Raw genomic sequence first — 27,850 nt, 5'->3', positions numbered from 1 at the left:
AGGAAAAAGATATACATAAAACCAAGATCTAAAAAAAGGATTGAAAAGCACCAGAAATGGTAAGCAGATGGGCAAATTTTAAAAATATTTTTGCTACTTTTAAACTTCTTTAAAAGATAATTGACTGTTAAGAGAAAAGTAATAACAATGTTACTGTGAACTTTATAACACATGTATCAGTAAATATATGACATCAACATTCAAAAGGAAAGAAGAGGAAAATGGAAACAAAATGTCATATGATTTTTGCATTATACATGAAGTGGAATAATAATGTCTGAAAATAGGCTGGTAAGTTAGAGGCATATTGTAGTTCTGAGAGAAACCATTAAAACATTAAAAGAGGTACAGTTAATAAACCAATAGTGAGGATAAAATGGAATATTAAAGCAATACTAAATTAATCCAAAAAGGGCAGGAAACAGAAAAAAGATAGGACAAGTCATTTAAAAATAGCAAGATCTTAAACTTAAACACAACCATAATGATAATTATGTTAAGTGAAAATGGCCTCACTCAGCAGTTCAAAAGCATGCTTTATGGCCTTTTAGCAGAAATCAAGACAGAACATCCCACTGTATTCGTAATCATTGTATTGTTCATCTTCATTAAATCTGCAAGAAAAAAAGGTCAGTCTCACTTAAGAAACCTTCATGAAGCAGTAAAAATTATTGATATTATTAAATCATTATCCTTCAGTATATCTCTTTTATAAAACATCCTTCTTTGTCTCCAGTAATGTTTCTTGGTATGAAATCTCTTTTGCCCAATATCATTGTAGCTATTCTAGCTCTCTTATGATTATTGCTTGCATGGTCTATCTTTTACAATCATTTTATTTTCAGTCCACTTATGTCTCTTCTCTCTTGTAGACAGTGTACAGTTGAATCTTGCTTTTTTTTATCCAGTCTGGCCATCTGTACATTTTGATTGGAGCTTTTTATTCTATTTACATTTAAGTGATTATTGCTATGATTGGATTTATATAAACTATTTTACTATTTGTGTTCTATCTTACATCTTAAATCTTTTCCCCCTTCTATCTCCCTCCTACTGCCTTCTTTTGTCTTAAATATATATTTTTGTGTACCATTTTAATTCCTCTACTGATTTTAAATTATATTTTATTGGATTATTTTCTTAGTGGTTACTCCAGTGATTAGAATCTCCATTGTAACTCACTAAATCTACTATGAATTAACACTAACTTAATTCCAGCAAAATATGAAAACTTTGCTCCAATATAGGTCCATTTCCTCTCTTCCTTTGTGTTACTGTGTGCATGTATATACACATTTACATATACATTCTATATATTTTGTACATATAAAGTCTATGTTATAAACCAAACAGTATGGTATACAACCAGAAAGCTCTAGCAATTATAAATCTACATTCATCTAGCAACGAACCCTAAATACATGAAGCAAAAACTTAAAGAATTAAAACAAGAATATACAATTCAACAACAATATCTGGAGATTTCAATACACTAATATCAATAATTAAGAGAAGAACTAGACAGAAAACCACTACAGATATAGAAGACTTGAAAGAACACATTAACCAACTTGCCATAACTGATAGTTAAAGAACACTGTATCCCAAACCAGCAGGATGCACATTCTTTTCACATACACTTGTAACATTCTTCAAGAGACATCAGATGCTAGGATATAAAATAAATCTCAGTAAATTAAAAAGTAATTGAGAAACTGCATTTTCTAACCACAATAGAATTAAATTAGAAATCAAAAGTAGAAATCAATTTGAGAAATTTCTAAATTCTTGCAAATTAAACAACATGCTTCTAAATACTCCATGGTCAAAAAATCATAAGAGAAATGAAAATACAGCAAAATCTTGGATTGCAAGTAACTTGTGTGTGTTTCACAAGATGAGCAAACATTTCTAATAAATTTTAACTTGATAAACGAGTGATACAAGTAGTATGTGAGGCCAAACATCACATGATCACAACTGAGCCAATGGTTCTTGAAACTCATCTTGATATACAAGTTTTTTGAATAACAAGCATGTTTCTGGAATGAATTATGCTCGCAAACCGAGGTTTTACTGGTACTTTGAGTTGAATGAAAACAAAAACACAATAGATCAAACTTATGGGATATAGCTAAAGCAGCACTAAGAGGGCAATTTATAGCTTTGAAAAATCAGTATTAGTCAGAAAACAATAAAGAAACTACAAAAAGAAAAGCAACTAGAAAACTCAGAGCAGGCAGAGGAAATAAAGTAGAAATAAGAAATTTTAGTACAAATCAATAAAATAAAAAAAATAGAGAAAATTGATGAAATCAAAAGTATGTCATTTAAAAAGATCACAATAGGGGTGCCTCGTTGATTCAGTTGGTTAAGCATCCTACTCTTGATTTCAGCACTGGTCATGATCTCACGGTTCCTGAGATTCGGCTCTGCAATGACAGCATGGAGCCTGCTTGGGATTTTCTCTTTCTCTGTCCACCCCCCTGCTTACACTCTCTCTCTCTCTCTCTCTCTCTCTCTCTCTCAAAAATAAATAATACAATTTTAAAAAGTAACTTTAAAAATGTTTAAAAAGATCACAACATTGCCAAACTTTAAAGTAGACTAACAAAAGAAGAAAGACATATTAGCAAAATTAGGAATGAAAAAGGGGACATCACTACTGACACTACAGAGATTAAAAGGTTTCTACGGAATACTATGAACAAACTTGTGCCAACAAATTAGACAATTTGGATGAAATAGACAAATTCCTAGGGAGACATAAATTCCCCAAACAGACTTAAGAAGAAATGGAAAAACCTGAATAGACCTATAACAAGTTCACAAATGGAATGAGTAATTACAAATCTTCCAGCAAAGAAGCTGCAAAAAAGCTCAGGTCCATTTATTTATACTGCTGAAATTTATCAAATGTTTAAAGAAATAATACCAATCTTTCATAACGGTTTCAGAAAATGGAATAGGTAACAAATTCAGGAGTATTCATTCAAAAGAATAACAACAACAACAACAACAACATTGATACATCATGAATGAATCTCAAAAACATGCTGAGCAGAAGTCTCTCAAAAAAAGAGGGCAAACTGTAAATTGATAATTCTATTTTTGTGAAGTTCTGGAAAACAAAAACATAAAAGGCTTTTGTTTCAAATGGTTGGAGGTATTTAAAAATACCATTTCTTACATGAAGTTAACAATTAGAAAAATATAGGTGAATGCCTCTGAAATTTTTAGCAATAATAATTAGAAGACTTAACTGCATGCAATATACCTTCAAGAACTCAAGTGATATTACAAATAAGATATGAAAAAAATAAGCTATGCAAAACAAAATTGTGTTGGTGACATTTTGTACACCTAAGAATTTTAAACTTAGTCTCCCACTACACACTTATTACAAAAATAAAAGCTTATAGAAGTATACAAAAAACTTTGAAGTTTACAAAAATTAAAGTTAGTTAGAGTTTATGTTCATAAACTCTAAATGAACTTAGTAGCATAGTAGCATAATGCAAAGGAGCAACATAATCAAAGTTTTTGAAAAATAAAGAAAAATACACAAACTTCATTTAGGAAAGACTTTTTAAAACACAAGATTAAACCCAGAAATCTTAAGGAAAATGATTGAAGATAATTTACTTCTTTCATAAGACAATGATTGTGGCAAATTTTGTTTTCCATAGATGTCCTCAACAGTATCTCCCAACCAACAAGCTTTTCCTGTGAAATGTGACTTTGACATTCTCCCCAGTAACTAGTCTACATTCTTTTTTCACTGAATCTTGACAGGTTTTATGACTTTGAGGTTAGGTCACAAAAAGTGATATAGCTTCTGTCTGAGTCTGCTGGACCACTCTCTTCTGGAACCCTGCCACCATGCTGTGAGGAAGCCTAAAGAGACATATGGAAAGAGGTGCTCATTTTTTTTTTAATGTTTACTTACCACTGAGAGAGAGAGAGAGAGAGGGAGGGAGGGAGGGAGAGAGAGCAAGAGAGCGAGAGAGAGCGAGCGTGAGCAGGGTAGGGGCAGAGAGAGAAAGAGATGGGAACAGAGGATCCAAGGCAGGCTCCACACTGACAGCAGCGAGACGCCAACGTGGGGCTCAATCCCATGAACCGTGAGATCATGACCGAAGCTGAAGTCAGTCACTCAACTGACTGAGCCACCCAGGCACCCCTGGAAAGAGGTGTTCTTGATGACAGCCCCAGCTAGGTCCCAGTTGACAGCCAGTATCAACCATCAGACATGTGAGTAAATGAAGCTTTAGCTAATTGCAGTCTCCAGTGATTGACTCCTTCATAGTCTTCATTTTTTTCTAGCTGAGCCCTCAGACACCATGAAACAGAAAAAAACTGCTGTGCCCTTTCTGAATTCTTGATACACGTGGAAAATGGATGGCAAAACTTAGAGCACTTTGGATGGATTGGTATTTTCCATATTGTGGATACTTTTCCATATTACAAATATTTGAATGCTTTCAAACATTCAAGAACTCTCTAAATCAGAAATCAAGTTATAAGAAGTATAGATCACCCCAAAAACTTTGATATCAGTTACTTCCAGTTGCCATTAAAATATGAACCTGCTCGAAGGAATGGAAGCTATCGGGCCTACAGTTACACAGCTTATAGAATTTATAGAACAAATTTCATTAACTTGATGGTCATTACTTACTCCTTAAGGATTAGCCATTCATACTTTAAGCGTGAAACTATAAAAGCTCCACATCATATTAGATCCTTAATCAGTTTTTGCCAGGAATTGTCACTTAAGAAGTACAAAACATTTTTAGTTATAAAAATAGTAAATTTCAGTACTAAGAAGGATAAATATAATCCAGACCATGCCATAATTAAACTACTAAGGACATGCTTAAGTGCATATGTATGGTAGCATCTGAATGTTTGGATTTGTAGATTTCAAGTTCTCTATTTCCTGAATTATTCTGGTATTTTTTACATGCAAAACACATTACTACTTGGGCATTTGATCTAAGCAGAGGCTTTTGTTGTTGTTTGGAGAAGAGGGCTAATTTGAAAAATACTAAGTGACCAGAGGACATTTAAAGAATATGCTGCAACTGATACACATATTTTTTAAGTCAGCTTAGATATATTTTTTTCTTTCGAACTAACACACATCCTCCTCAGTCCTGTTTGCTCAGCTGGATGTCCACAGGGTCCAATTTTCCCTCCAATTGCCCTTGCACGCTAATATAATTGCTGTTCATATGGGTAATTGGTCAGCCTAGAGCAGCATTTGTATGGATTTGTTCATCTACATCATCTGGCAGTTTCTCAAATGGTTTTGCAGTATTATAATACTATCATGCATTTTTAGTTTTTGTCTCTGTAACAAGACTAAATAGATGTAAATCTTTAAGGATGCTATATTTTAAGTGCTTCAAAAGCAGGAATAAACAAATGCAAACTCTGTTTAAGCAGCTAACATTCCTTTTCACTTATCAGATACCAGAGTAAATGAACTTGAGTCTCAAATGTATAATGTTCTGCCCTATCTTCCTCCATTGCCTTTTTTCCCTAAAAAAAAAAAAAAGAGGAAAAAACTAAGTAGATTCAAATAAACTTCAGCTTAGAAAAGAAATAAGCCAGCTTCACTTAATAGTGTCCTTGATGAATCAGTAAAAATAATTAGTTTTATTAAATCTTGATCTTAGATAAATTCCTAGTAGTGCTATTGCTGAGTCATTGGATAGTTCTATTTTAATTTCTTGAGGAAACTCCACACTGTTTTCCAGAGTGGCTGCACCAGTTTACATTCCCACCAACAATGCAAAAGGGTTGCCATTTCCCCACATCCTTGTCAGTATCTGTAGTTTCCTGAGTTGTTCATTTTACCCACCCTGACTGGTGTGAGATGGTATCTCACTGTGCCTTTGATTTGTATTTCTCTGATGATGAGTGATGTTGAGCATCTTTTCAAGGGATACAGGAGTGCTGATGCATAGGGGCACATGTACACCAATGTTCATAGCAGTACTTTCAACAATAGCCAAATCATGGAAAGAGCCTAAGTGTCCATCAACTGATGAATGGATAAAGAAGATGTGGTTTATATATACAATGGAATACTACTTGGTAATGAGAAAGAATGAAATCCTGCCATTTGCAGCAACGTGGGTGGAACTGGAAGGTATCATGCTGAGTGAAATAAGTTGGAGAAGAAAAGATACCATATGTTTTCACTCATATTTGGATCTTTGGAAACTTAACAGAAGACCATCGGGGAAAGGAAAGGGAAAATTAGTTACAAACAGATAGGGAGGGAGGCAAACCATAAGAGACTCTTAAATAGGAGAACAAACTGAGGGTGACTGAGGGGGTGTTGGTGGGGGGGTAATGGGTGATAAGAATTGAGGAGGGCACTTGTTTGGATGAGCACTGGGTATTGTAAGCAAGTGATGAACCACAGAAATCTACCTCAAAATGCAAAAGCATACTTTGCACACTGTATGTTAGCCAATTTGACAATAAATTATATTGAAAAAAACCAGATGGGATCTTAAGCTTGTTATGTCTGGGAAGTAATGCTTTACTTGGGACTTGCTTGTTCACAGGCTGAAACCATATAAGTTGACTTTCAGTCCATGCTTCTTCAGAGATAGCTAGTGAATGTTTGTGGGTCTGAAATAGCTGATTGGGTGAATCAGGCACAATAGCTGAATGGGGTAACAGTTTTTTGAAAAATAATGCTTAAATCTTTTGTTAGTTTCAACTTCATTAGCCCTATAGGACATGAGTTCAGTGATAGGTATGTTAATTAGCTTGGTTTTGTAATCATTTCACTATGTATAGTAAATTATATATATATATATATAATTGCACATTGCATATATATAAAACATCACATTGCACAACCTAAATATATGAAACTTTTATTTATCAATTATAGTTCAATAAAGCTGGAAAAAAGTTAAAAAATAAAAGTAAATCTTGATATTAGAGTACTTTTCTAATACTCTGTTTGACAATATGGGAAGTACAGTACATAAAGAATTTCATCTGCATTCCCAAGTATGATTGTTATTCTTGAGGGAAAGCACGGGTGTACCTGTTTGAGTTTCCTAAACTAGCCATGTTTTTCATGGAACACTATTTTTTTACTTGAAAGAGTAACTGACAAATTATGGGTTTTCAGATGTAGGTATCTGAAAAAAAATTTTCAAAAATAAGGGAAGTGATCCTGTCACCTCAAGGAAAACTGACAATATGTGGTTACCAATGATAAAATTCAAGTTTTTAAGTAAAAACTAGAATTTTGAAAAATGTAACGTGTTATGAGTTTAACAGCTTTCCAGTACTTAACTTTTCTAACAAGATCGGTAGTAATATTAAGTTTTTAAATTTTTAATTTGATCAAATTTAATTTTATAGAATTAAATTTATCAACACTCGAAGATTTGCATTATTCCAATATTTTCCAAATGACCAATGAATGCTGTCACAAAATCATGTAGGAATTGAGATAACTTTCCAAAGGGAAAAAAGAGACCAATGGATTTTAATGTAACAAAATACCAAAAGTTCTTTGGGGAGAGTCCAAAAGGTCATGCTGTAGTAGGAGGACCCTAGCTTGCTTCCTCCAATGAATACAACTAGGTTAATTATCAAATCATCCCAAATACCCCAGATCATCAGTCGGAAGACTGGCAGAACAAACTCCACAACTAAAGGTAAAGAACAGGCCACAATGAAGAAGGTAGAAAATGCAGAGACTTGATTTGAGAGAGAAACAGACTGTGGCTGCTGTGGTAGGGAGGTAGCTGTGGTTATGGAGAAGGGCAAGAGACAGAATGACATACAGGGGAGTGCATGGAAAAAATGAGTCCCCATAGCAATTGGCTTAGAAAGCAAGAGAGGGGCGCCTGGGTGGCTTAGTCGGTTGAGCGTCCGACTTTTGTTAGTATGGTACTAACACAGAAAAAGACACATAGATCAATAGAACAGAACAGAAAACTCAGAAATAAAGCCACTATTATATGGTCAATTAATATTCAACAAAGCAGGAAAGAATATCCTACCGGAAAAAGACGGCCTCTTCAATAAATGGTGGTGGAAAAAGTGGACAGCAATTTGCAGAAGAATGAAACTGGACCACTTTCTGACACCATACACAATTCAAAATGGATGAAAGACCTAAAATGTGAGGCCTGAAGCCATAAAAATCCTGAAAGAGAGTACAGGCAGTAACTTCTCTGACATGAGCCATAGCAACATTTTTCTAACTATGTCTCCTGAGCCACGGATACACAAACATAAATGAACTATTGGGACTTCATCACAATAAAAAGCTTCTGCACAGCAAAGGAAATAATCAACAAAGCTAAAAGGCAACCTACAGAATGGTAGAAAATATTTGCAAATGACATCCTGATAAAGGATTAGTATCCAAAGTACATAAAGGACTTCTAAACCTCAACACTCAAAAAACAAATTATCCAATTAAAAATGGATAGAAGACATGAACAGACATTTCTCCAAAGAAGACACAGATAGCCAACACACATGAAAAGATGCGCATCATCACTTATCATCAGGGAAATGCAAATCAAAACTACAATGAGATATCACTTCACATCTGTCAGAATGGCAAAAATCAACAACACAAAAAACAACAGGCGTTGGCAAGATGTGGAGAAAAAGGAGCCTTCTTGCACTGTTGGGTGGGAATGCAAACTGCTGCAGTCACTGTGGAAAAGCTATGAAAGTTCCTCAGAAAATTAAAATTGAACTACACTAAGGTCCAATAATCCTACTACCAGGTATTTACTGAAAAAATAGAAGAGCACTAATTCAAAGGGATCCACGCACCCGTTTATAACCGCATTATTTACAATAACTAAGATATGGAAGCAGCTCAAGTGTCCACTGACTAGTGAACGGATAAAGAGGTAGTATAGGGGCAACTGGGTGGCTTAGTCAGCTAAGCATCCAACTCTTCATCTCAGCTCAGATCATGACCTCGTGGTTTGTGAGTTCAAGCCCTACTTTGGGCTCCTTGCTGACAGCACAGAGCCTTCTTGGGATTCTATTTCTCCCTCTCTCTGTCCTTCCCCTGTTCTCTCTCTCTCAAAATAAAGAAACTTTAAAAAGAAGATGTGGTATGTATGTATATGTAATATTATTCCGTAATAATATATATGGAATATTATTCAGCTATAAAAAGAATGAAATCTTGCCATTTTTGATGACATGGATGGAGCTAAAGAGTACAATGCTAAGTGAAACAAGTCAGTCAGAGAAAGACAAATACCTTATGATTTTAAGAAACAAATGAACAAGAGAGACAAATCAAGAAGCAGACTCTTAACTATAGAGAATACATTGCTGGTTACCAGAGGGTTGGTGGGGGTGGGGGTATGGGTTAAATAGGTGATGGGGATCAGGGAGTTCACTTGTGATGAACAGGGTGTGTTGTATGGAAGTGTTCAATCACTATATTGTACACTTGAAACTAGTATTACATTGTATGTTAACTGGAATTAAATAAAAACTTTAACAAAAGTTTCTTGGTATTGTTTCTGGTTCCTCATTACAAGTAAAGTTCAGGGAACCAACACTTGGTGAGTTTCTGTGTAGTATCAAAGAATATGAACAGCCACTTGAAAATATTGAAACATTCGTTTTCACAACTATGCTATTTGCATAAGGCCAGATTTCTCTAGATACTTCAACCAAAATAACAATGCAACGGATTGAATGCAGGAACAGTATAAGATTTCAAATCTCTTTTATGATGGCAGATATTAGAACTTTGCAAAAAATATAAACTCATGAGTCTCTAAATAAAAATACATTACCTATGTTAACATGCAATCAGCTTATTGTTATTCCAATGAATAAGCATTTAAAATACTTCCAGAGACTCTTGAATGCTGACAAAAACTGAGGACTGATGGATGTGGGGGGAGGGGGGATGGGCATGGAGGAGGACACTTGTGGGGATGAGCACTGAGTGTTATGTGGAAACTAATTTGACAATAAACTATTTGTAAAAAATAAATAAATAAATAAATAATAAAATAAAATACTTCTCAGCTTTAATTTTTAATACAGCCAATAGTAATTAAGATAACCTACATAAGCAAAACCTCTTTGGTGCCTGCAGTAATTCTTAAGAATGTAAAGGAGTCCTATGAACAAAGAGATATAGAATCGTTGTAACTGATCATCACTCAAGAAGTATAACTACCGTAAATGTTGCTTAGAATCAGAGCAAAGGAAACTGAAAATGAAACAAGATTAAATCTTCAAAACCCTTGTTTGTCAGAATGAGACCCAATTTGCTTTCATTCACCAATGCAGTAAGGTTTGTAGTTTTATCTGCATTCTACTGAGTCATTTAAGTGGTAACCCAGGATATTTATCCATGTAATTTTTCTGATAAAAACCTAAGAATTTTAAAAATAAAGTTAAGCCTGTATCTTCCCATCTCAGGGCAGTTTACAGTCCTTCACGGTTTCTAAGATGTACCGATTTGTCTTTTCAGATGGTATCTTTGACCAATTTATATTCACTAATATACTTTTCCTTTGCGACTTCTTACTTGGGCAAGTAAAGCGGTTAGTTGAAACTTAGGAAATTTGTCAATAAAAAGCTATCCAGAAACTCTTAGGATATAAGTCCATGAGAACAAAGGCCTTGAGTATTTCAATATCCCTAGCTCTAAAATGTCTGGATGTATACCTGAAATGTTCTGCATTTTATGTAAATTATTCCTCAAAGGAAAAAAAAATCCTATAAAATAGTGTCTGGCACAATAAATGGTAAATAAATTGGATGACAGAATCTAGCCATATGGGTCATCTCCAAGACAAAAATGTGTGACTGGGAATACTGTGTTTGTCAGTCAACCCTAGTATGTGTACCTAGTTCTTCTTGATGTGTGATGAATTTGAGATTATGGTAGAACAATGTCCTCAAAAGGCTACTCATTATGAATCACCATCCAAATCACATAAAACTAAAAAAAGTGGCCTATCACCTCTTGGTGCTGAAATCTAGAGTCTGGGTTGATGTTAATAAATAAAGAGGTGGGGGGAGAAAGACAGTCCTTTGTTTTTGAAAAATATTTATTTAAAAATAAGATTTCTAAAAATACAGTACATAATACATTTCAAGAGAAGTAAAAATTCCACAATTTAAATTAAAAACCATCTGCAAAGGAAAACAAATATTGCAGGAATAAAAACTAAATCACTAAAATAAATTAAAAAAAACACACAAAACATTGTTCTTAAGGTAGATACATGGTTTTTCATTTTAAGAACCAGTGTAGATCTTTCATTTAAACAAGTGTATCTCAGATACATGGCTCCTACTTGTCATCTTCTTCCCTCTTTTAAGTCTGGCCTCCAATCTCTCAACCATTATTTTCCCTGTTACCATCAGCACTAGAAATGTTACTGAAGATTTTCTTTAAATGCTCTTGAGGGACCAGACAAGGTTAAACAGACAATGCAGCCAAGCAGCACTCAGATTTAAGAAAACATGCCTGACACATTCGAAAACAGGATCCTTACATGGCACTTGGAACATACCACTATTCAAAGTCTTTTATTTTAAGGATATAACATTAGACACAGTTTGAGGTTGACACAAAATTTTAGGAGACCCCAAAATATCACAGATTTTGCCCATTCATTAAGCTCACCAGTCATATTTTTAAAAAGACTACTCTGTTGACACACAGCTCACACAAGCATGGTTGTCTGTGCTCAGGCCTCCCAAAGGCTAAGGTGCCCCCCCCCCGCCCCCTTAGATTCGCAACTTACTTCTCTGATTGTGGAGGAAGTCTTCCTAGTGGATCATCATAGTTGTTTCATTCTACCTAAAGTAGAACTTCTTTTTAATATTCATCGCGGGAGGACAACAAATAGTGGTGAACTCTCCACTACCAATAACTTGAACAAGTAATTGCATTCAGCCACAGAAATTTAAGTAATAAACAAGCCAAATAACTCAGAACCAATATTGCAGCAACAGAATCTAGGAAATATATTGTTGACAATTAGAGACATAATGTTGCTTCTTTCCATTTTGCTTACAAATAAATTGTCCTTTTACCTCTAATGGCATGTACATCTGTTATTTCTATATATAATTCAAATGATCCTAGGTCATATTCCATTTAAGTTTCAGACTTGACTCTTTTTTTTCCATTCAGAAATCACTGCAAAACCATATATTGTATCTACATTCAAGGAGAGATTTGATTTCAGTTGACTGAAAATGATGTAAAACATTTTCAAATGTGATTGTCTACTTTTCCAATACATGAACAGTTATCTTCTTGCCAGAAATTTTAACCACTTCAAGTTGCAGTTTTAAGGACACTATATAAGTGTTTTGAAAAATCTGTGGAAAAATAAAAAACAGGGAACCAGCAGAGAGTACATAGAGAGCAGTACTACATTTGGACAATTACAAGTATTTCTAAAGGGCATTTTTTCCCCATATTTGGTAAAACAAATCACTAAGCAGAATTAGTTTTGAAAATAATCTTATTCTAATTTTCATGTAAAGCGAGTAACAATATCCAGACATCTTTTGGGTGTGTGTGTTTGTGAAGTTCAATTTTCTGTTAGTAGTTTTGCTTAAATCAAGGTACAATTGCATTTCCTCCTGGGAAGCCTGTGTGTGTATGTGGGTGGTGTGTGTGTGCAGATACATACTTTTTAAGTTGTTCTTTAATTTTATTTTCATTTGGAAAATCATCCTCCACACACACACCCGAACATAGACAGATAAACAATACTTCATTTGTAATCAGAATGAGCCTGTTATAACTTTTCATTTTAGCACTTTGTTTCAGCATTCATTAAAAGGGCTCAATAAGACGCACAGCTAAAAGAGTTATTATTTTTCATTTATTCTTGCAGAAATAAAATACAATCTTGTGAAAAGTGTTCAATTATCTTTTGTAACCTCAACCTATTAAACTACCTTTTAAAGTAGCCAATCTATATTAAAATACAGAATGAAAAACCATACTAATATGCCTAAAAGAAAGTCCAAATGAGAGACATTTAAAACCAATTAAACTGAGGCAGCAGTGTGCAAAAACTAAGGTGTGTTCATCAAAATTTTCTTAGGAACATTGTTTAGAAGGATGAGAGAAGCCAAGTCCCAGTCAACAAAAAAAAAAAAAAAAAAAAAAGAAAGAAAGAAAAAAACACACAAAAACTAAATAAATAATTCTTTGGTACAGGAAGTAAAAATGTCACTCAATGCTAAAGTGAGTAGCACCAGGATGTTTTAGTTGTTGAGGCTGTAAAACACTAACTTCAGGCACCAGTAGGCTGAAAGATCACCCAGTGCACACTGGCAAGAACACAGAGCTGGCGACACGCAGACAACCTTTCCCTTCAGTTACCAGCCTATCCGATTAAACCCTGTACTAGGTCAAACAGGCAAGCAAAACCACAAAAAGAAATATACTTTTTGTGTTGCTGTTTTGTCCACACCTTTGCTTATATATAAAGCTATCGATATCAAAAGGATCCAACCAAGTGCTGAACAACTGAGGTAAGTGCTACATTAGCTGCAACAGGTGTTCACGATACCAAAAGATTTGGTGACCTTGGAGGTACAAGAACTCCAAAATAGCCCAAATTGTAAAGTGAAAATCACCCTTTATACACAAATTGCTAATTTTCCTTCTGGTGGCAAATTTACTATAATACTTTGTATCCTTTGTTTGCAATAGGCGGCTTGCAAAAAGGTCCCAGATTTTCCAATCAAACTTTGGACAACCTATTCATTTCCGCTCTGCATTAAATAGCTGCACCTTTCACATTACTCGTGACACATCAGGTTAGCATATGCTACATGATTACGATGTGTAAAATTTAAAATAATTTTTCAAAGGCATCTGGCCAACTCATGAGAATCAGCAGTATAAATAAGTCTCGCTAAAAGCTTACATGCATTAGCAACTCTTACAGTAAAATGATTATCAACGAGAGATCAGGCTAAAATGACTCTAACTGGGGGATTTCCTGATGTCACAGAGACATCTCCAGTCAGCCCTGTTGCTGAGGTGCTACTTATCCATGTCCCGACTACCTTTCTCCCCATCTTCGGAAGTTTCTCTAATCTCGGTCTCCAGTTTTGGCGACTCACAACTCATTTGTATCTGCCCTCTATGGTGGACAAGGGAAAAGGACATATCATAGTAAAAATATGTATAATGATAATAGGAAATACTGGTAATAACAACTTAAGAACTGTAAATACCACTGTTATTTCTGTTTCTAATTAGCACTAGCAGGAAGTATTACAACATCTGAAGAACAGACAAAAATGCAGTAAATTCTGTTGTTAAAAACTGCAGAATGATGATGAAAGAAGACATCAGAGAAAACACTTTCCTGAAATTAAACCATCATTATCCCAAAGGCAGCAGAAATGCTAAATACTGGCTGATACATAAAAAAACAACATTGGTTCAAAATACTTTAAATAATTTGCTTCTATTATTTTCTCACATTCTACGGTAGAATATTTTAGGATTCAATTGAAAATGGCTAAATTCAGAGCATAGTGAAATTATTGATTTATAGATAAAATCTGAGGATGATTCTTAGAGTAGAACAAATGACATTAAATAATACACTCATTCAGGTGTTAATTGTATGGTTAATAACACTAGCAAGTAGAACATACTACATGTACACGACTGACTACATTTGCCAATACTTACATTTTCAAAAGCAAGAATAGGTTGGGTTAAAAAAAAGTCTAAAACTTGTATCTATTAGTAAATTATTTAATGTCTGTACATATAAGCTTTCCCAAATAAATTCTAGGTATATCTACTTACATTTGAGGTGATGTTAAAAATTTATTTAATGAAGCAGCAATAGTTTAGTAAACTTGAGCTATTCATATATAAAGCACAAGGGACGTAGTTAGAGACTAGAGAAAAGACCAGGGAGAGACTAGCTCTGTTAACATTCATGCCATTGTACACCAGGGCTGGACACACACGATTTTATAGCAACATATGTGAGAACGCACGAGCTGCCCTTTGGTCTAATACATAGGAAAGTGTGTGGTCATACTCTACATTACTTCACACTTCCTAGCTCAAAGAGTCATCCTAACCTAAGTCTTCATGATTAGCGTTCCAAAATAATATATCCTTTTGGGTGACTCACACCTTCACAACTAACTACTTTTATGGAAGTGACTTGAAAAAGTCTGATAATGAATAGCTATAATTAGCCAGCATCCTAGAGAAAAATACCTCTAAGCATTCGCAAAAATTCACTGGTGTTCCATCTGACAGAAGTTTTAACTTAGTCATTACATAGAGCATTATGTTGGCTTACATTCTGTACTTCCATTACTACTAAAAGTAATCTATGCTTTCTTCTGTTAAAAGAGATTAAAGCATTAACTAAAATTGTAAATGTGGTTATCTCTTACATTAAATATTGTTAATAAAATTCTTAAGCCAAATAGGATTTTTCTTCTAATGGAACACCAGTTAGCTTCGTATTTTTAAACTAGAAGTCTTGGTTACAAAGGACCAAAAGCTCTTTAACTGATGCCTGCTGTCTGGGGGATTCTGAACTCAGTCTATTTTTGCCTACAATCTTGGGGCCATAAACATTTTTGTTTACAGAAGAGAACAACAGATATAACTGTTCAAGAGGTGTAACTCAGAATATCTAGCTAAAAATCCTTCACTTCCAGGGGCCCAATTAAGAATTGCTGATGTAAAGCATCCTTTAGCATATATTTTGCTTAAAACAAAGTGGAATGTTTATATGTAAAAACTTCATCCAGCAAGTAGATTATATCAGTAATTTCACTACTTATAACTATTTTCTAAGGCTCAACATCATTAGTTATTTTCACAGTTATCCAAAATACATAATATGATGACTACTAAAGTTACAGCTATAATTCTGAATGGGAGTTAAAAAAAAAAAAAAAGAATGAAGTATAGAAAGAATTACTAATCTATTATTTTAATGCAACAGAACCAGTAAAAAAAAATCATTCCAAAACTGAGATTAAAAAAACTAAATGTATTTTTTTAAGATATTCATTAAAACACATTAGATACCTGCTTGCCAATTTAACTACAGTAAGTTTCTGTGTTTTGTAATGAATTGGTAATTTTAGGTAATGGCTTTCATAATTCTAAGCACTTAATTTGCCAAAATAAGGCTTAAAATGAAATTCATGAAATGGTTTACATTTGTTTAACCTGATCTGATACAAATTTCTAACTGACAATAAAAAAGCATAATAATATACATAGATGAAGCAAAGTAGTTATCATATCTGTATGATCCAGACATTGCCGACATAAACAGGAACACAGTGATTTTCATAAACTCTTACATTTTTTGTACTTACACTTCCCCTAAATTTGTACCTCTGGCATGTTTAGAATTAGGCTGTACAATGAACTGTGGAGCAGTAAATCTCTAGAGCCAGTATAATTACACCAATTAGCCAAAAGAGGGCGCAGACAGAACACAACTAGACTTCATGTGTTCCCTAGGAAACTGCCAGTTGGTTTCTTTCAAGTCATTGCTCAAGAATTATAAACACACTTAGGCGTGCTAACTTGAGCATACTGAAAGTTACCGCATAAGTATATATAGATATGCTTTAGTATAGATTCTTACATAGATTGTTATACAGCATCTCTGCCATTCAAACAAAATAAACATGCCTTGCTTTGCGTATCGGTTTGTACCCCAATAATTGTGAGGAACTAGATAGAGGGATCAGGACAGGGAAGGTAAAGAGAAAATAGGGAAGAAAATGTGCCCAGAAGTGGTAAATCTAAGAAAAACAAGAATCCTCAGAGTGGGAAAAGGACCACCTCTGGCTCCCGTTACTGAGACAGAGACTGGCAATGAACATCTCCAGGTATATACCTTTCAAAGTGACTACTGCTACTATGTGAAATATAAATATGTCCATGAAGCTCTTTAGGGGGTCTACAGTTGGTTTTGCTTTTCCTCAAGGTTCTCACTTGACAGAAATGTATACAGCATAAGGCATTTCACTGCTATCTATCTACATATCTACACGTTACTTCCCTATAACAGTTCTGTCAACAGACCAATGTGGTCCCTAGGTTAGCCTGCACAAAACCCAACCCAGCTGCCTGACACAAACATACTAATTGTGTGGTTCATTAAGCTCTATAAATATACATCTCATATTAAATTTACTATGCATCTTATCAGCACCAATAAATATTTTCATCTGCCACTTCCAAGTTTTTAAATAATAAAGCACTGCAGTCAAAACATGAAAGACATGGTATTTGTATCTCTGAGAACAGCTTACTCAATTATTTTAGAAGGTATTTACAATTCCTGAAAGAACTAACTACAGTAGAGTTAACTGGCTGACAATGGAAATCTTCTGTTTCATGATTTCTCAGATTTGACACCTTACTCTCAAAACTAACAGGAAAATATTGGTATGTTGCAAGAACAAAAGACCGCTTTAATCTTCTCTTCAAGGGAAAGAGTGTGAGGACATAAATCACTGAAAAGGATATATGGATTTTGCAGTATTCTAACGGAAAAAAATGTAAAAGCTGAATTTTTTTCAAAGCATGCTAAATGTCTTTTCACACAAATCTTCTATGCTCTCCAAGAGACCATCACCATTAGCAATTTAAATCTGTATAAGCTAACGATAAATATAGATCATTATATTTTCTTATTTTACGGTCATTTCCTAACATTAGGTACTAAGTACAAAAGGTCTCTCAATCCAAATTTATAGTTGGCCAATTAAAATTTCGTTTCAATTTGGGTGATTATAGGTACACAAAAATTACTTACTTTTATTAGCAACTTCCTATGAATAAAATTTCACTCTTAGTTGGCCAATATCTATTACATATAAACCTTGAGTGTGTGATTTCAGAGCTACTAGTAGGCAAATAAAAGTAAAAAGTATATTATATTTGTTTTTCAAAAGCACAATATTCCTCTTTATACTGTACATTATATATTATCTAGTTATACTAGCATTTTAAAAACATATGCATTCTAATATAACCATACTAGAAAAGGTATCTGTGGAATTATTGCAAATTCTCTACCCTTTTTGCTCATCAAAATCTTAGCGTAAAATAGAATACATGCCCACTTGGTGAAAAATTCCGCCATGGAGCAATTATTTTAACAATAACCAACAATTACGTCAGTATAGGGAAAAGAAATGGAAAAGTTAATATGGAAAAGAAATTAATCTTTCCTTGAAAATAAGGTAGGTAGTTGTTTTATTTTAGTGGCCTTTTTATTTTGTTTTTGGTGAAGAGAAAAACAGAAAAATTAGAAAGCTACTTCTAAGAAGACACTGCCTTTTTTCTGTTGTTTTTGTTGTTTTATTGTTTGTTGTTCAATCCTATACTGCATTAAAAAAAATCCTGCAGCACATATATAAAAGGCAGTATTATTTAAATTATTATGCATTTGAAAAAGAAGATTTACATATAATAAAAGGTGTATCAACTTTGTAAACCCAAAGAATTAAATTCAGATTTGGTGAGTACTGCTTGAGAGTAAAAAATTCAAATAAACATCTGAAATTTGCCATAAATTAAAATCTGTAACACTGTCAGTACTAAAAAAATTATGTACAATTATTTTATCTCAATCACTGCCTTTTGGGTTTAATAACAAAAGCATTTAAAGAAATCCCTGCGGAAAGCTAATTTGAAAGTAAACATGCTTTAAAACTTAAATATAGATCTTGTATTAGTCCCACAACAGGATCAAGATCACTATTAAAATAAAGCCTGGGGCACATTATGATGCCTAAGATTGGTGGGTGGATTTTAATTGACTTGAAGACTGTCATAGTTCTATTATCAGAAAACCTGTAACGCACTTCCAGCATGGAGGACCCATCTGTGCCCACCATCCATCTGTTTAGACGTGATTGGCAAAGTGGTAGGGAACTCGCAGTGGTTGCCTCTGCCTGAAAGGAATAAACCACAGGATCTTCCAACGAGTGCCAAAAACTTCTGAGAAGGTCTGCTGCCATGGCTTTCGGGGCCTCGATCTACAGAAGACAGCATTATTAGTGAAAGACAGCACTCCCATGGTGCACTTCAGTCAGCTAAAACAATGCAGGTTGGCTGGGGATCCATTACTGGACTCTGATGAATTGTGTCCCAGCATTACAAATACAGCTTTTCTTTCATTATGGCATGCAGCTGAGTTTTAACTCTGGCTAGCAGATATTGTATCTGTGTCGTCAATCAACCTAGGGGAACTTTTGAAGCAGAGGAGAATCTCAGGATTAACAGAATGTGTGTCAACAACACAGTAGCAAATCTCTTTTGATGTACTTTTGGGACAAATAATTTAACTTACTCTAGTTAGACAAGGAACAAGAACGACCAGTACTTATTTTGTTTGAAAACTATCATGGCTTGAAGACCCCTACTGTAAGACTGGGACACACTTGTCCAGCTCAGGCCTTGGACAAGGCACCAAGAAAAAGCCATCATTATGTTATCTTTCCACTACATGCACGCATTTTTCACATGTGGCCAGCTGTTTCCATTTTTCACTAAGAGCATTACAGACTTCATTTTTATACTTACATTTCTTCACAACAGTTTGACATCTTTTCAATGGATGTTGTATCCTATTAAAAATTAAAGAAAAATTATATTCAGATTTAACAAAGTTATCAAGACTTTAGTCTGTATCTCTGATGCTTTTCATCATATTCAGCGACTAAAGATTTAAACAGTTTACATATGGGTACTAAGAATTTTAAATTAACTGCATATATTGCTGAAATTCCCCTGACAAAAACAGAATGAACATTATATTGTGCCAAAAAAAATGTATTCGATTACAAAACCTCACAAAAATTGAAGGAGCCTCACTTTATTAAAATATAACCTTTTATTACATTTGCCTTGAGAATTCTTTCAAAAGTGTAGGATCTATTTTTAATTCAACTGCCAGTGAATATGTGCTACAAAATAAATACCAAAGTGACAAGTGAAAGGCACTTAATAAACAGGAAACTGCCAAGAGCTAGAGTGTTACTGGTTCTGGATTTTTATAAACAAACACAAGTTCAACAGGGCAAACCATGCATTTGCCTTATTACAGTATCTATTACCCTGAAAGGTAAAGTGAAACTCTTTTTTTTTCCCAACAGAAACATCACTATCTTCATAATACAATTTCTTATTCTATGTTTTCTATAAAGCTCTCACACAAATATGTCAGCAAAGCAAGTCAGCAAAGAGAAGGCTGCTTCTAGACATGCTGGTTCCATTCATATATACAGAAGATCTATCCTAGACTGAGAAATAAGTAATAGCCAAATGATCAGAACACAAATTAGACAATCTTATTTTAAATCTACATTTACACTTTCAACACACTTCAAAGTAGTACAAAACATGTTCTCTGAAATACCCAAAAGAGTTAGAGAAGCTTTCCTCTTATCCTTAATAGCTTGCTCACAGGCAGCAGGTTAACTGTACTGTTATTAAGCAGTCATATTCATGCAAGTATCTGGGGCAGCAACTCCAATCCCAAGAATGTCTTTGGCTGCAGAACTCTCTTCCAATGATACTAGTAAAAAGCACTTCAACTTTAAAAAATCTCTTTACGGAAGTTATATCAACATCTCACAATATTAAGTTCTTAATGTATGAACAGTTGAATAACTATGGTTAGCCCACATATGAGAAAATAAATCTAATTTTTTTAGATGACAGAGTAATCAATGGCAGTGTTTTGTTTCCATATTTCCCAGGAATTTGTGACAAGATTGTAGATTAGCCACATATTCCATATTCATCAGTTTTCCGATCATGCTTTGAAATTCATGGTATCCAATGACAAGTCTATTTATAATTAACTTTTCTCAGTTCCGTTGCATAATTTCCTCAAAATAATGTTTTACTTTGTGACAACACAGTCTGCAAATACATGAGAACCTTGAGCATGGGCTTAGAGGAAAGCTGGGCCTCTGCTCCCACATCTGTAGAGAAAGTGAAGCAAGTAATTCTAACGGTTTCCTGGCACTGATGGGTGACAGGATGCCCCGAAACAAGGAAGGCAACTTATGGAAGGCAACTTGTACAAAAATGCAAAGGAAAAGATAGGACAGAAGTCTGTCAGTGCTCTTAGAACAGGTAAATAACTGGATGCAAATGGATAATACTTAAAAACCATTTTGAGAGAAGAAAGGCAATTACAAAGTCAGACTACATAGCTAGAACTGTAAGAAATTTTTTACTATGCATAAATTTACAATCTGATTAAAACTTTGAGGAACTTATTTGTGGTGATAAAAGATTCATCTTCAAAGATTTTGGATTTAGATTTCATGTGGGAATAGCTCTTACTTTCAAGTGCTTTGACACCTTTCCAGAAACTGGTTCAAGAAATAAGTAGAATACTACCTGTTACGTGACCATAAACAGATGGTTATTCTATCGAGGAATGTGATGTTTGCCATGACTTTCTCAACAGGATTTGCGAGGCTAGCCAAAGAAGGCCACTATTTTCCCTCTAGAAACAGCAAATGCATAACGCTCTGCAACCCAGCTATCAAGAATACGGTGATAAGAACAATGTGTATTTTGATTCTGAACAACCAAACAGGTCACAGACATGTCACTGACACTTACAGAGCAACACAAGTTATCACACCATCACATTTGTAAGCACAGCAGGAATTGCAAACTAGAGGAGCAGAGAGGCTACTACCAGTAGGAATGCTGAAGCCGGAAGTTATTTCCAAAAGTGACAAATGAGGTTTAATATAATTTTTAGGTTTATTTATTTTGAGAGAAAGCACGTGTACACAAGTGGGGGAGGGGGCAGAGAGACAGGGAGAGAGAGAATCCCAAGCAGGCTATACGCTCTCAGCCCAGATCAAGTGGTGCAAAATCTCAGGAACAGTGAGATCATGACCTGAGTCAAAATCAAGAGTAGGACACTTAACCGACCAAGCTATCCAGATACCCCTAATATACTTTTTGTTTGATGAAGCTGGGGAAATGTAGTATATTTTAGAAAAAAATGACATTTTCAGTACATTTAAAATAGATTTTGGTGTAGATAGTTGAAGTCAATATAAAATATTCAATACCATTAGTGACCATCGGGAAATTCCAATAAGATAATTGCCAATGACCAATAAGATAACCTTCAAGGAGTATAATTTATAAATTCTTAGTTCTTTATAAAACTCAACTATCCAGAAAAATTTATTCTTCAAGGAATGACAAGAAACAAGGTTTTATACTAGGTCATCTTCAATCAGGATATCTTACCTTCAGAAAAATATTTATGTCACAATGACAGTCTAATGATCAAAATATCTAAGACTTCCATCAATCTGCATAACTAAGAGATACAGGAGAATGCTTTCCTATATATAAAAACTGAAAAGTTTATTTTCTAAAAAAGAATAAACTAGAAACAGCAGGACTTATATATGGGCTATACCTATTTTATAAAGCTATACTTTATCTTCTCCTCCTGGCTGATCTTACCCTAATGATCAAGTTCAGTCTAAGAGCATAAGTTAAACTATCCTAACTAATGAGATTATATCTGAAATAGTGGGGAAAAAGTTCCTAGCAGACTGGGATAGGAAAGTACTTATTGTCTGTTGGAAAAAGTAGGAAGAGTGGAGGGCAAAGAGCAAGAATTTATCACCAGACAATTAGCCCTCTTGGAACAGACAGCTTGATGATCCAATCCATTCAACCGACTCATCCTGCTTTGAGTTCACCAAGCAACACTGCCATGTATGTTGTTGTATAGGACAAGGAATATGCTGAAAGTCCTTTGGTACACCTGACGATTCCACATAAGGAAATAAGCAATGTGGTTTATATGACCAATGCTTTTGAGTCTGGAAGTCGAAGTCATTGCCTTTGGGCCTAACTCTGGAAACATTTTCAAAATGGAGTTTCTAGACCTGCCAAACTACAAACGTGATGAAAGTTAAGAGCATTCTATCACAAAGACATGAAGACAGCTCAGTGTAGCCTCAACGATCGCCTGAACTCTTTGTTCTTCTTTTACTCTGCTGCACATACAATAATTCAATGACTGTTGATTTAATCTGGAGTTAAAAATCACTCAGGAACTTTTTTCACAACTAGAGATCATACACCTGTTTTATCTATTACTAATGTCTACTAATTCTAAGACAGACTTTGGCTTGACTTCGTAGCACCTCTTATCAGTGAATGGACAGCAGTTCATTTAACTTTGTGTCTTCCATAGCACTTAGCATTATACATTGTTCCAAGTGGGTATTCGATGCATGTTTCCAGCACTCAACTAGCTGAACATGGACAGAAACAGTGTGATTGCTTAATTTTTTCCTTTGTAATCCAAAGAGAGAACATTTCCTGTTAATCATAGCTCTCCTCCTTTGAAACCGGAACTCAATATATTCTTCATTTGAAATAGGTGGTTCTTTAAGCCTCTATCCACCAATAGAGGACCAGCTATATCTTTTATTAGAAACCTGAAGTTCACATAAACATTTAGTCAATCATGGAACTAAAGTGAGAAGGCAGTAGATCCCTGAAAATTTGTTTCCAAAATAATTCCTGTTCTTCTCTTCAACAAGCTACTTTCTGGCTGTATAAAACTTTATGAAAGTTACTAAAGCTTTGTATCTTAATTTTCAATTAAGACTTCCTTATTCATAGATTATTATAGGGATTGAATGAGTCAATATAATGTTGGAACCCTTAATAATTCCTCAATAAGCAGGAGTCCTACTTTTTACTGATGTTGCCTACTATACTCCTTTTGAGAGGGCTTAGCAATATAATCTCAATTACATCAGAATGTAACTTTAAAAAATATGTTTAAGTAAAAAAGTGGGTTTTATAACGAACAATAAAATGACAGGGCCAACGGGAGACTACATGGATAAAATCCAATGTCCACAAGGGACTTACAATCCAGCTGAGAAAATAAGTACTATGTACATAAACAATGATTCACTTACTCATCTATCCATTTATCAAAAATCTACTGAGGACCTATTACAACACAGTCCTTAGGATCAAGGAGCTTGACAGTCTAGTGAAAGTAGACAAGTATACAAGATAACTATATAAGAATATACAGAGAATGCCAGCAAGAATGGTTATATGCAATAACATATTGTATAAGTAAGCCTTAAACTAAATATTTGAAACAGCTGGAAACTGCAATCAACCCTCTAGGTCAACTAGGTCAACAACTCTAGGTCAACTACGCTTACATTTTTAATACAAAATTATACCTGCAGTAAGATTTTTGGTTACCAATGTAAGTAAGAGGGGCTAATGTGACTCTCTGGCTGAGATTTAGGGAGTAACTAATATACTGACGGAATGTGCCAGAAGCCTACAAATCTTCATGGAAAAGAGCTACAAATTAACTATAAATATAGGATTCTGTGTTTTCTCCAATTCTACAGTAATGTTTTAAATCAGATTTTAAAAGTGCATGTAGATACAGAACATGAGAAAATTACATCAGAATATAACTTTAAAAAATGTTTAAGTAAAAAAGTGCGTTTTATGTGAATGTGGAAAAACTGCAAGTAAACTGAAAACTCAAAGCTTTAACTGCTTTCCCCAAAAAGAAGCACTGTTTTAATCATTCAAGCAATTAGTAATGCTTTGAGAAAATTAAAATGCAGTATTCCTATGGAAGAAATAGTTAAATAGTTTTAATTACTCAATGTTATCAGAAATATAGAGAAGTTACAACATTGAGCAGAGAGATGATACAATAAATATATTTTTCACACAGGAACATATTATTCTAAAGAGCAATATAATTCCACACATAATAAAAAAATGCTTTTTATATACTATGCAATGTAACTTAGTATGTATTGCAACTAATTCTTTGGCATGGGAAAACCCAGGTTCTAGAGTATTCTATGTATTCAAAGTTCAACGAAATAGTAAATAGCCAATATTAGCATATAATATTAAGAGCATAAAATCATATTCTAAATTGTAATGATTTTTCTAGGTTTTTTAAAGCTACTGAGAAGATACTTCATATAATATTACAAGCAGAAGTATTCTATTAGAAATATTTTGTTTTTATTAAACAAAAAATACAGAAAAGAAAACAAAATGCTATATACAGCACCCTTTATAGAAATATAAGTGAGCTGGGTTCAGCATAATTAGCAATAATTTCCATATTTGCAATGGTGATTTAGAGTTGAGTAAACCAAACATAATCTGTACAGATATTGTACTGAATGCCACTAATTCACATTGATTCAGTGGGATACCTGGCAAAATTTAATTATAAGGATTAATAATCTCAGGACCACATTTCTGGGTACATAGTAAATGGCAGGTAAGCCCACTAGTTGTCTGATTAAGGAGAACAGTATTTAATACATAATCTCACTTAAACTAATTTAACATTTTGAACATAAGATACTTTTCACTGCATAAGATAACGAAGTTAAAATTTCCACCCCTGCATTTGTGATTCCTTCTGTATTTATTTAAGTAACCATGAGTTGGTATTTGGGGCGTGGGGGAAGGAAGGACATTTTCCCTTTTAATTTGACAAGCTTTACTTTAAGCTAGCTTTAGCAATTCAAGTAGAGTCCCACAAGAGTACCTATGAACAAATGCAAAAGCTCATTTTTTTTCCTTTGAGAATTTAAAAGCACAAAATCACAGCTAAATACATCTTCCCTGCTCTACCCTCAACCTCCCCACAACTGAGAAAAGCACGATGCTCCCGAGACACCATCAAAAGCTTAAGCTATTATATAAACTCCACGGTGCCCAGAAAACAAAAATGCTTGTATACAAAATTTAGATAAACTGTCAGAGCAGTGTCATGGTATACAATAGCTCACTGTCAGAACCTCAGCAGAAGGCGCTGTACCAGCTGTTACAGAGTTTCTTGATGAACCCTCTCCAAGTCCGGTGACTGAAAACATGACTAATACAATCATCCAGCACTGTGTGCATTGGTGCTCATCAGAATGGACATTATTCCTGGCTGTGTGTGAACTACTGCTCAATAAGAAATCCTGACAACACCAATTACATTAATAACAACATCACTATCCATTTCGTTCGGAAACAGAAACAGAAAAAGGCCAAACAGGCTGAGTAAGGAATAATTAGAATAATCTGTTCCCTAAATAAAGAATGCTTCAAAGCAGACTGCTTTGAAGACATTTTAATTTCAATATCAATTTTGGAAAAATGTACAAACTTCTATTTAAACATGTCTAAAGTTAAATCTAAAAATAATCAAAGGTAATCCTTTAAAATTGAGTTTAAGATTAGACTATTCCACAAAAACATCTGGTTGTGTTGCGATCTTTTAACCTTGGAAATGAGATTAGAAATCCACTGTTTTTAATTTCTAGTTATTTTATCTGGGTCACACATAATCTGCTCTTGCTAAGTCTAAAATGACATCAGATTATCATTACTGTGATTATCCTGTTACCTTCTATTATCAGTAAGAAGAGAGGATTTTCCCTCTTACATGGAGAGAAATGATATATTTATTCCAAGTAAGAATAGTGGGGGAAAAATTACTGAAAACTGAGGTCCTGCTTCCTCAAAATCTCAATCTAAACCTCAAAAAGATGGCATATGTTTTGTGTATTTGTTGTCTAACGGGCCTACATTCAAACTATGTAATGATGGTTTATATAATGAAATAATACTCCTACCAGTGTTTTCCCAAAATGCCTCTCTGCGGTACAGGAATAGGGGAAGGAGGAAGACTTTAGCGGAAGGATTCTATTTACTGTGACTCCTTCTCCTCCTTTTCTTTCTTATACTACTTGACAAATTCATCACTTTCTTTCACATTGTGAGAGATGCAGGAATTCAAATGATGACAAAAACACCCAGGTGTTTTGAAATGTCCTGTGGGTAGTCCTAATTTTTTCATAAAATGAAACCAGCAAGCATACTGTATTTAAAAAGGTAAGCAAAATCTCTGTATTTTTAAACTTTAATTAAAATATTAAACTCTATTTTATTTAAATGCTAATTATCCATTAGATTTAAAATTAATACTGAAGTTAAGTAACCTTAAATAATTAAGCCTTAAAGAGCCTTAAATCAATGTGAGGATGAGTGCATTCCGGAAATATTCAAAAAAATTTCTTAATATTCCAAAAACAGTGACACTAGAAGTTCACCTTGAAAGCCCAGGGAAATGGAATTAAAATTTACTGTAATTCTTCAAAGTACCTGGATTCAAGAGGAAGTGTTATAAGTTGTAAATAAAGAGTGGACTAGCAAATACAGTGTATACTTTCTCTTAACACTGCATTCTTTTTTGAGTGTTTCACAAATGTACAACTTCTACAGACCTCAGGACCATCTAGTACAGAGTATCCTGAGAGGGTATTCTACGTACACAGAAAGAAAAGAACCTACCGGAAAAAGCATTATATTAAAAAATGTGGTTTCTACTTAGTTTTAGAAATATCACACCAGAACCAACCTCCCTATCTTAAGACAATAAAATGTTGCTCAATATTACAGCGAAAGAAAAAAATCATGCAACATGAAAAATATTAACATGTTGGTAGTATGGAATAGAGTCAAAACAGAATCTGATACTATACATTCTTTAAAAACCAACAAATTCAAAAAATAACTTTGTGGCCAACTCCAAAGTGAATGCTAAAATTTTAAAGTAGGGATTCTTAAAAGATTTCAAAGGCTTTGCTGCCAAACCCTCCTCTCTGAAGCTTCTGGGGCTGCTACGTAAGAAAACTTGCTGCCCTTGGCTATAAACTCCTGACGGCTCTGTTA

The 27,850-nt window shown here is 34.2% G+C and overlaps 1 protein-coding gene across 3 annotated transcripts in view; it reads right to left on the bottom strand.

The window, feature by feature from the left end:
• Positions 1 to 595: 595 nt before the first annotated feature.
• Positions 596 to 27,850, bottom strand: part of ZDHHC21 (zinc finger DHHC-type palmitoyltransferase 21) — a 77,907-nt gene continuing 50,652 nt past the window's right edge. For 2 of the 3 annotated variants that reach the window (XM_039256579.1, XM_039256578.1), the window contains 3 exons: positions 19,631 to 19,674; positions 18,910 to 19,083; positions 11,190 to 12,384 (listed from right to left, as the gene is read on the bottom strand). In XM_039256579.1, the coding sequence (XP_039112510.1) occupies positions 18,951 to 19,083; positions 19,631 to 19,674 (177 nt within the window). In that variant the 3' untranslated portion in view covers positions 11,190 to 12,384; positions 18,910 to 18,950. Of the gene's footprint in view, positions 615 to 11,189; positions 12,385 to 18,909; positions 19,084 to 19,630; positions 19,675 to 27,850 lie in introns of those variants that run through there. The other variant, XM_039256581.1, reaches the window with a different exon arrangement.

This window comes from Hyaena hyaena, unplaced genomic scaffold (assembly GCF_003009895.1).
Source record: "Hyaena hyaena isolate Hyena2069 unplaced genomic scaffold, ASM300989v1 scaffold_573, whole genome shotgun sequence".
Lineage (NCBI taxonomy): Eukaryota > Metazoa > Chordata > Mammalia > Carnivora > Hyaenidae > Hyaena > Hyaena hyaena.
The sequence above is the reverse complement of the archived record's forward strand: the minus strand, read 5'-3'. Positions and strand labels throughout refer to the sequence as shown.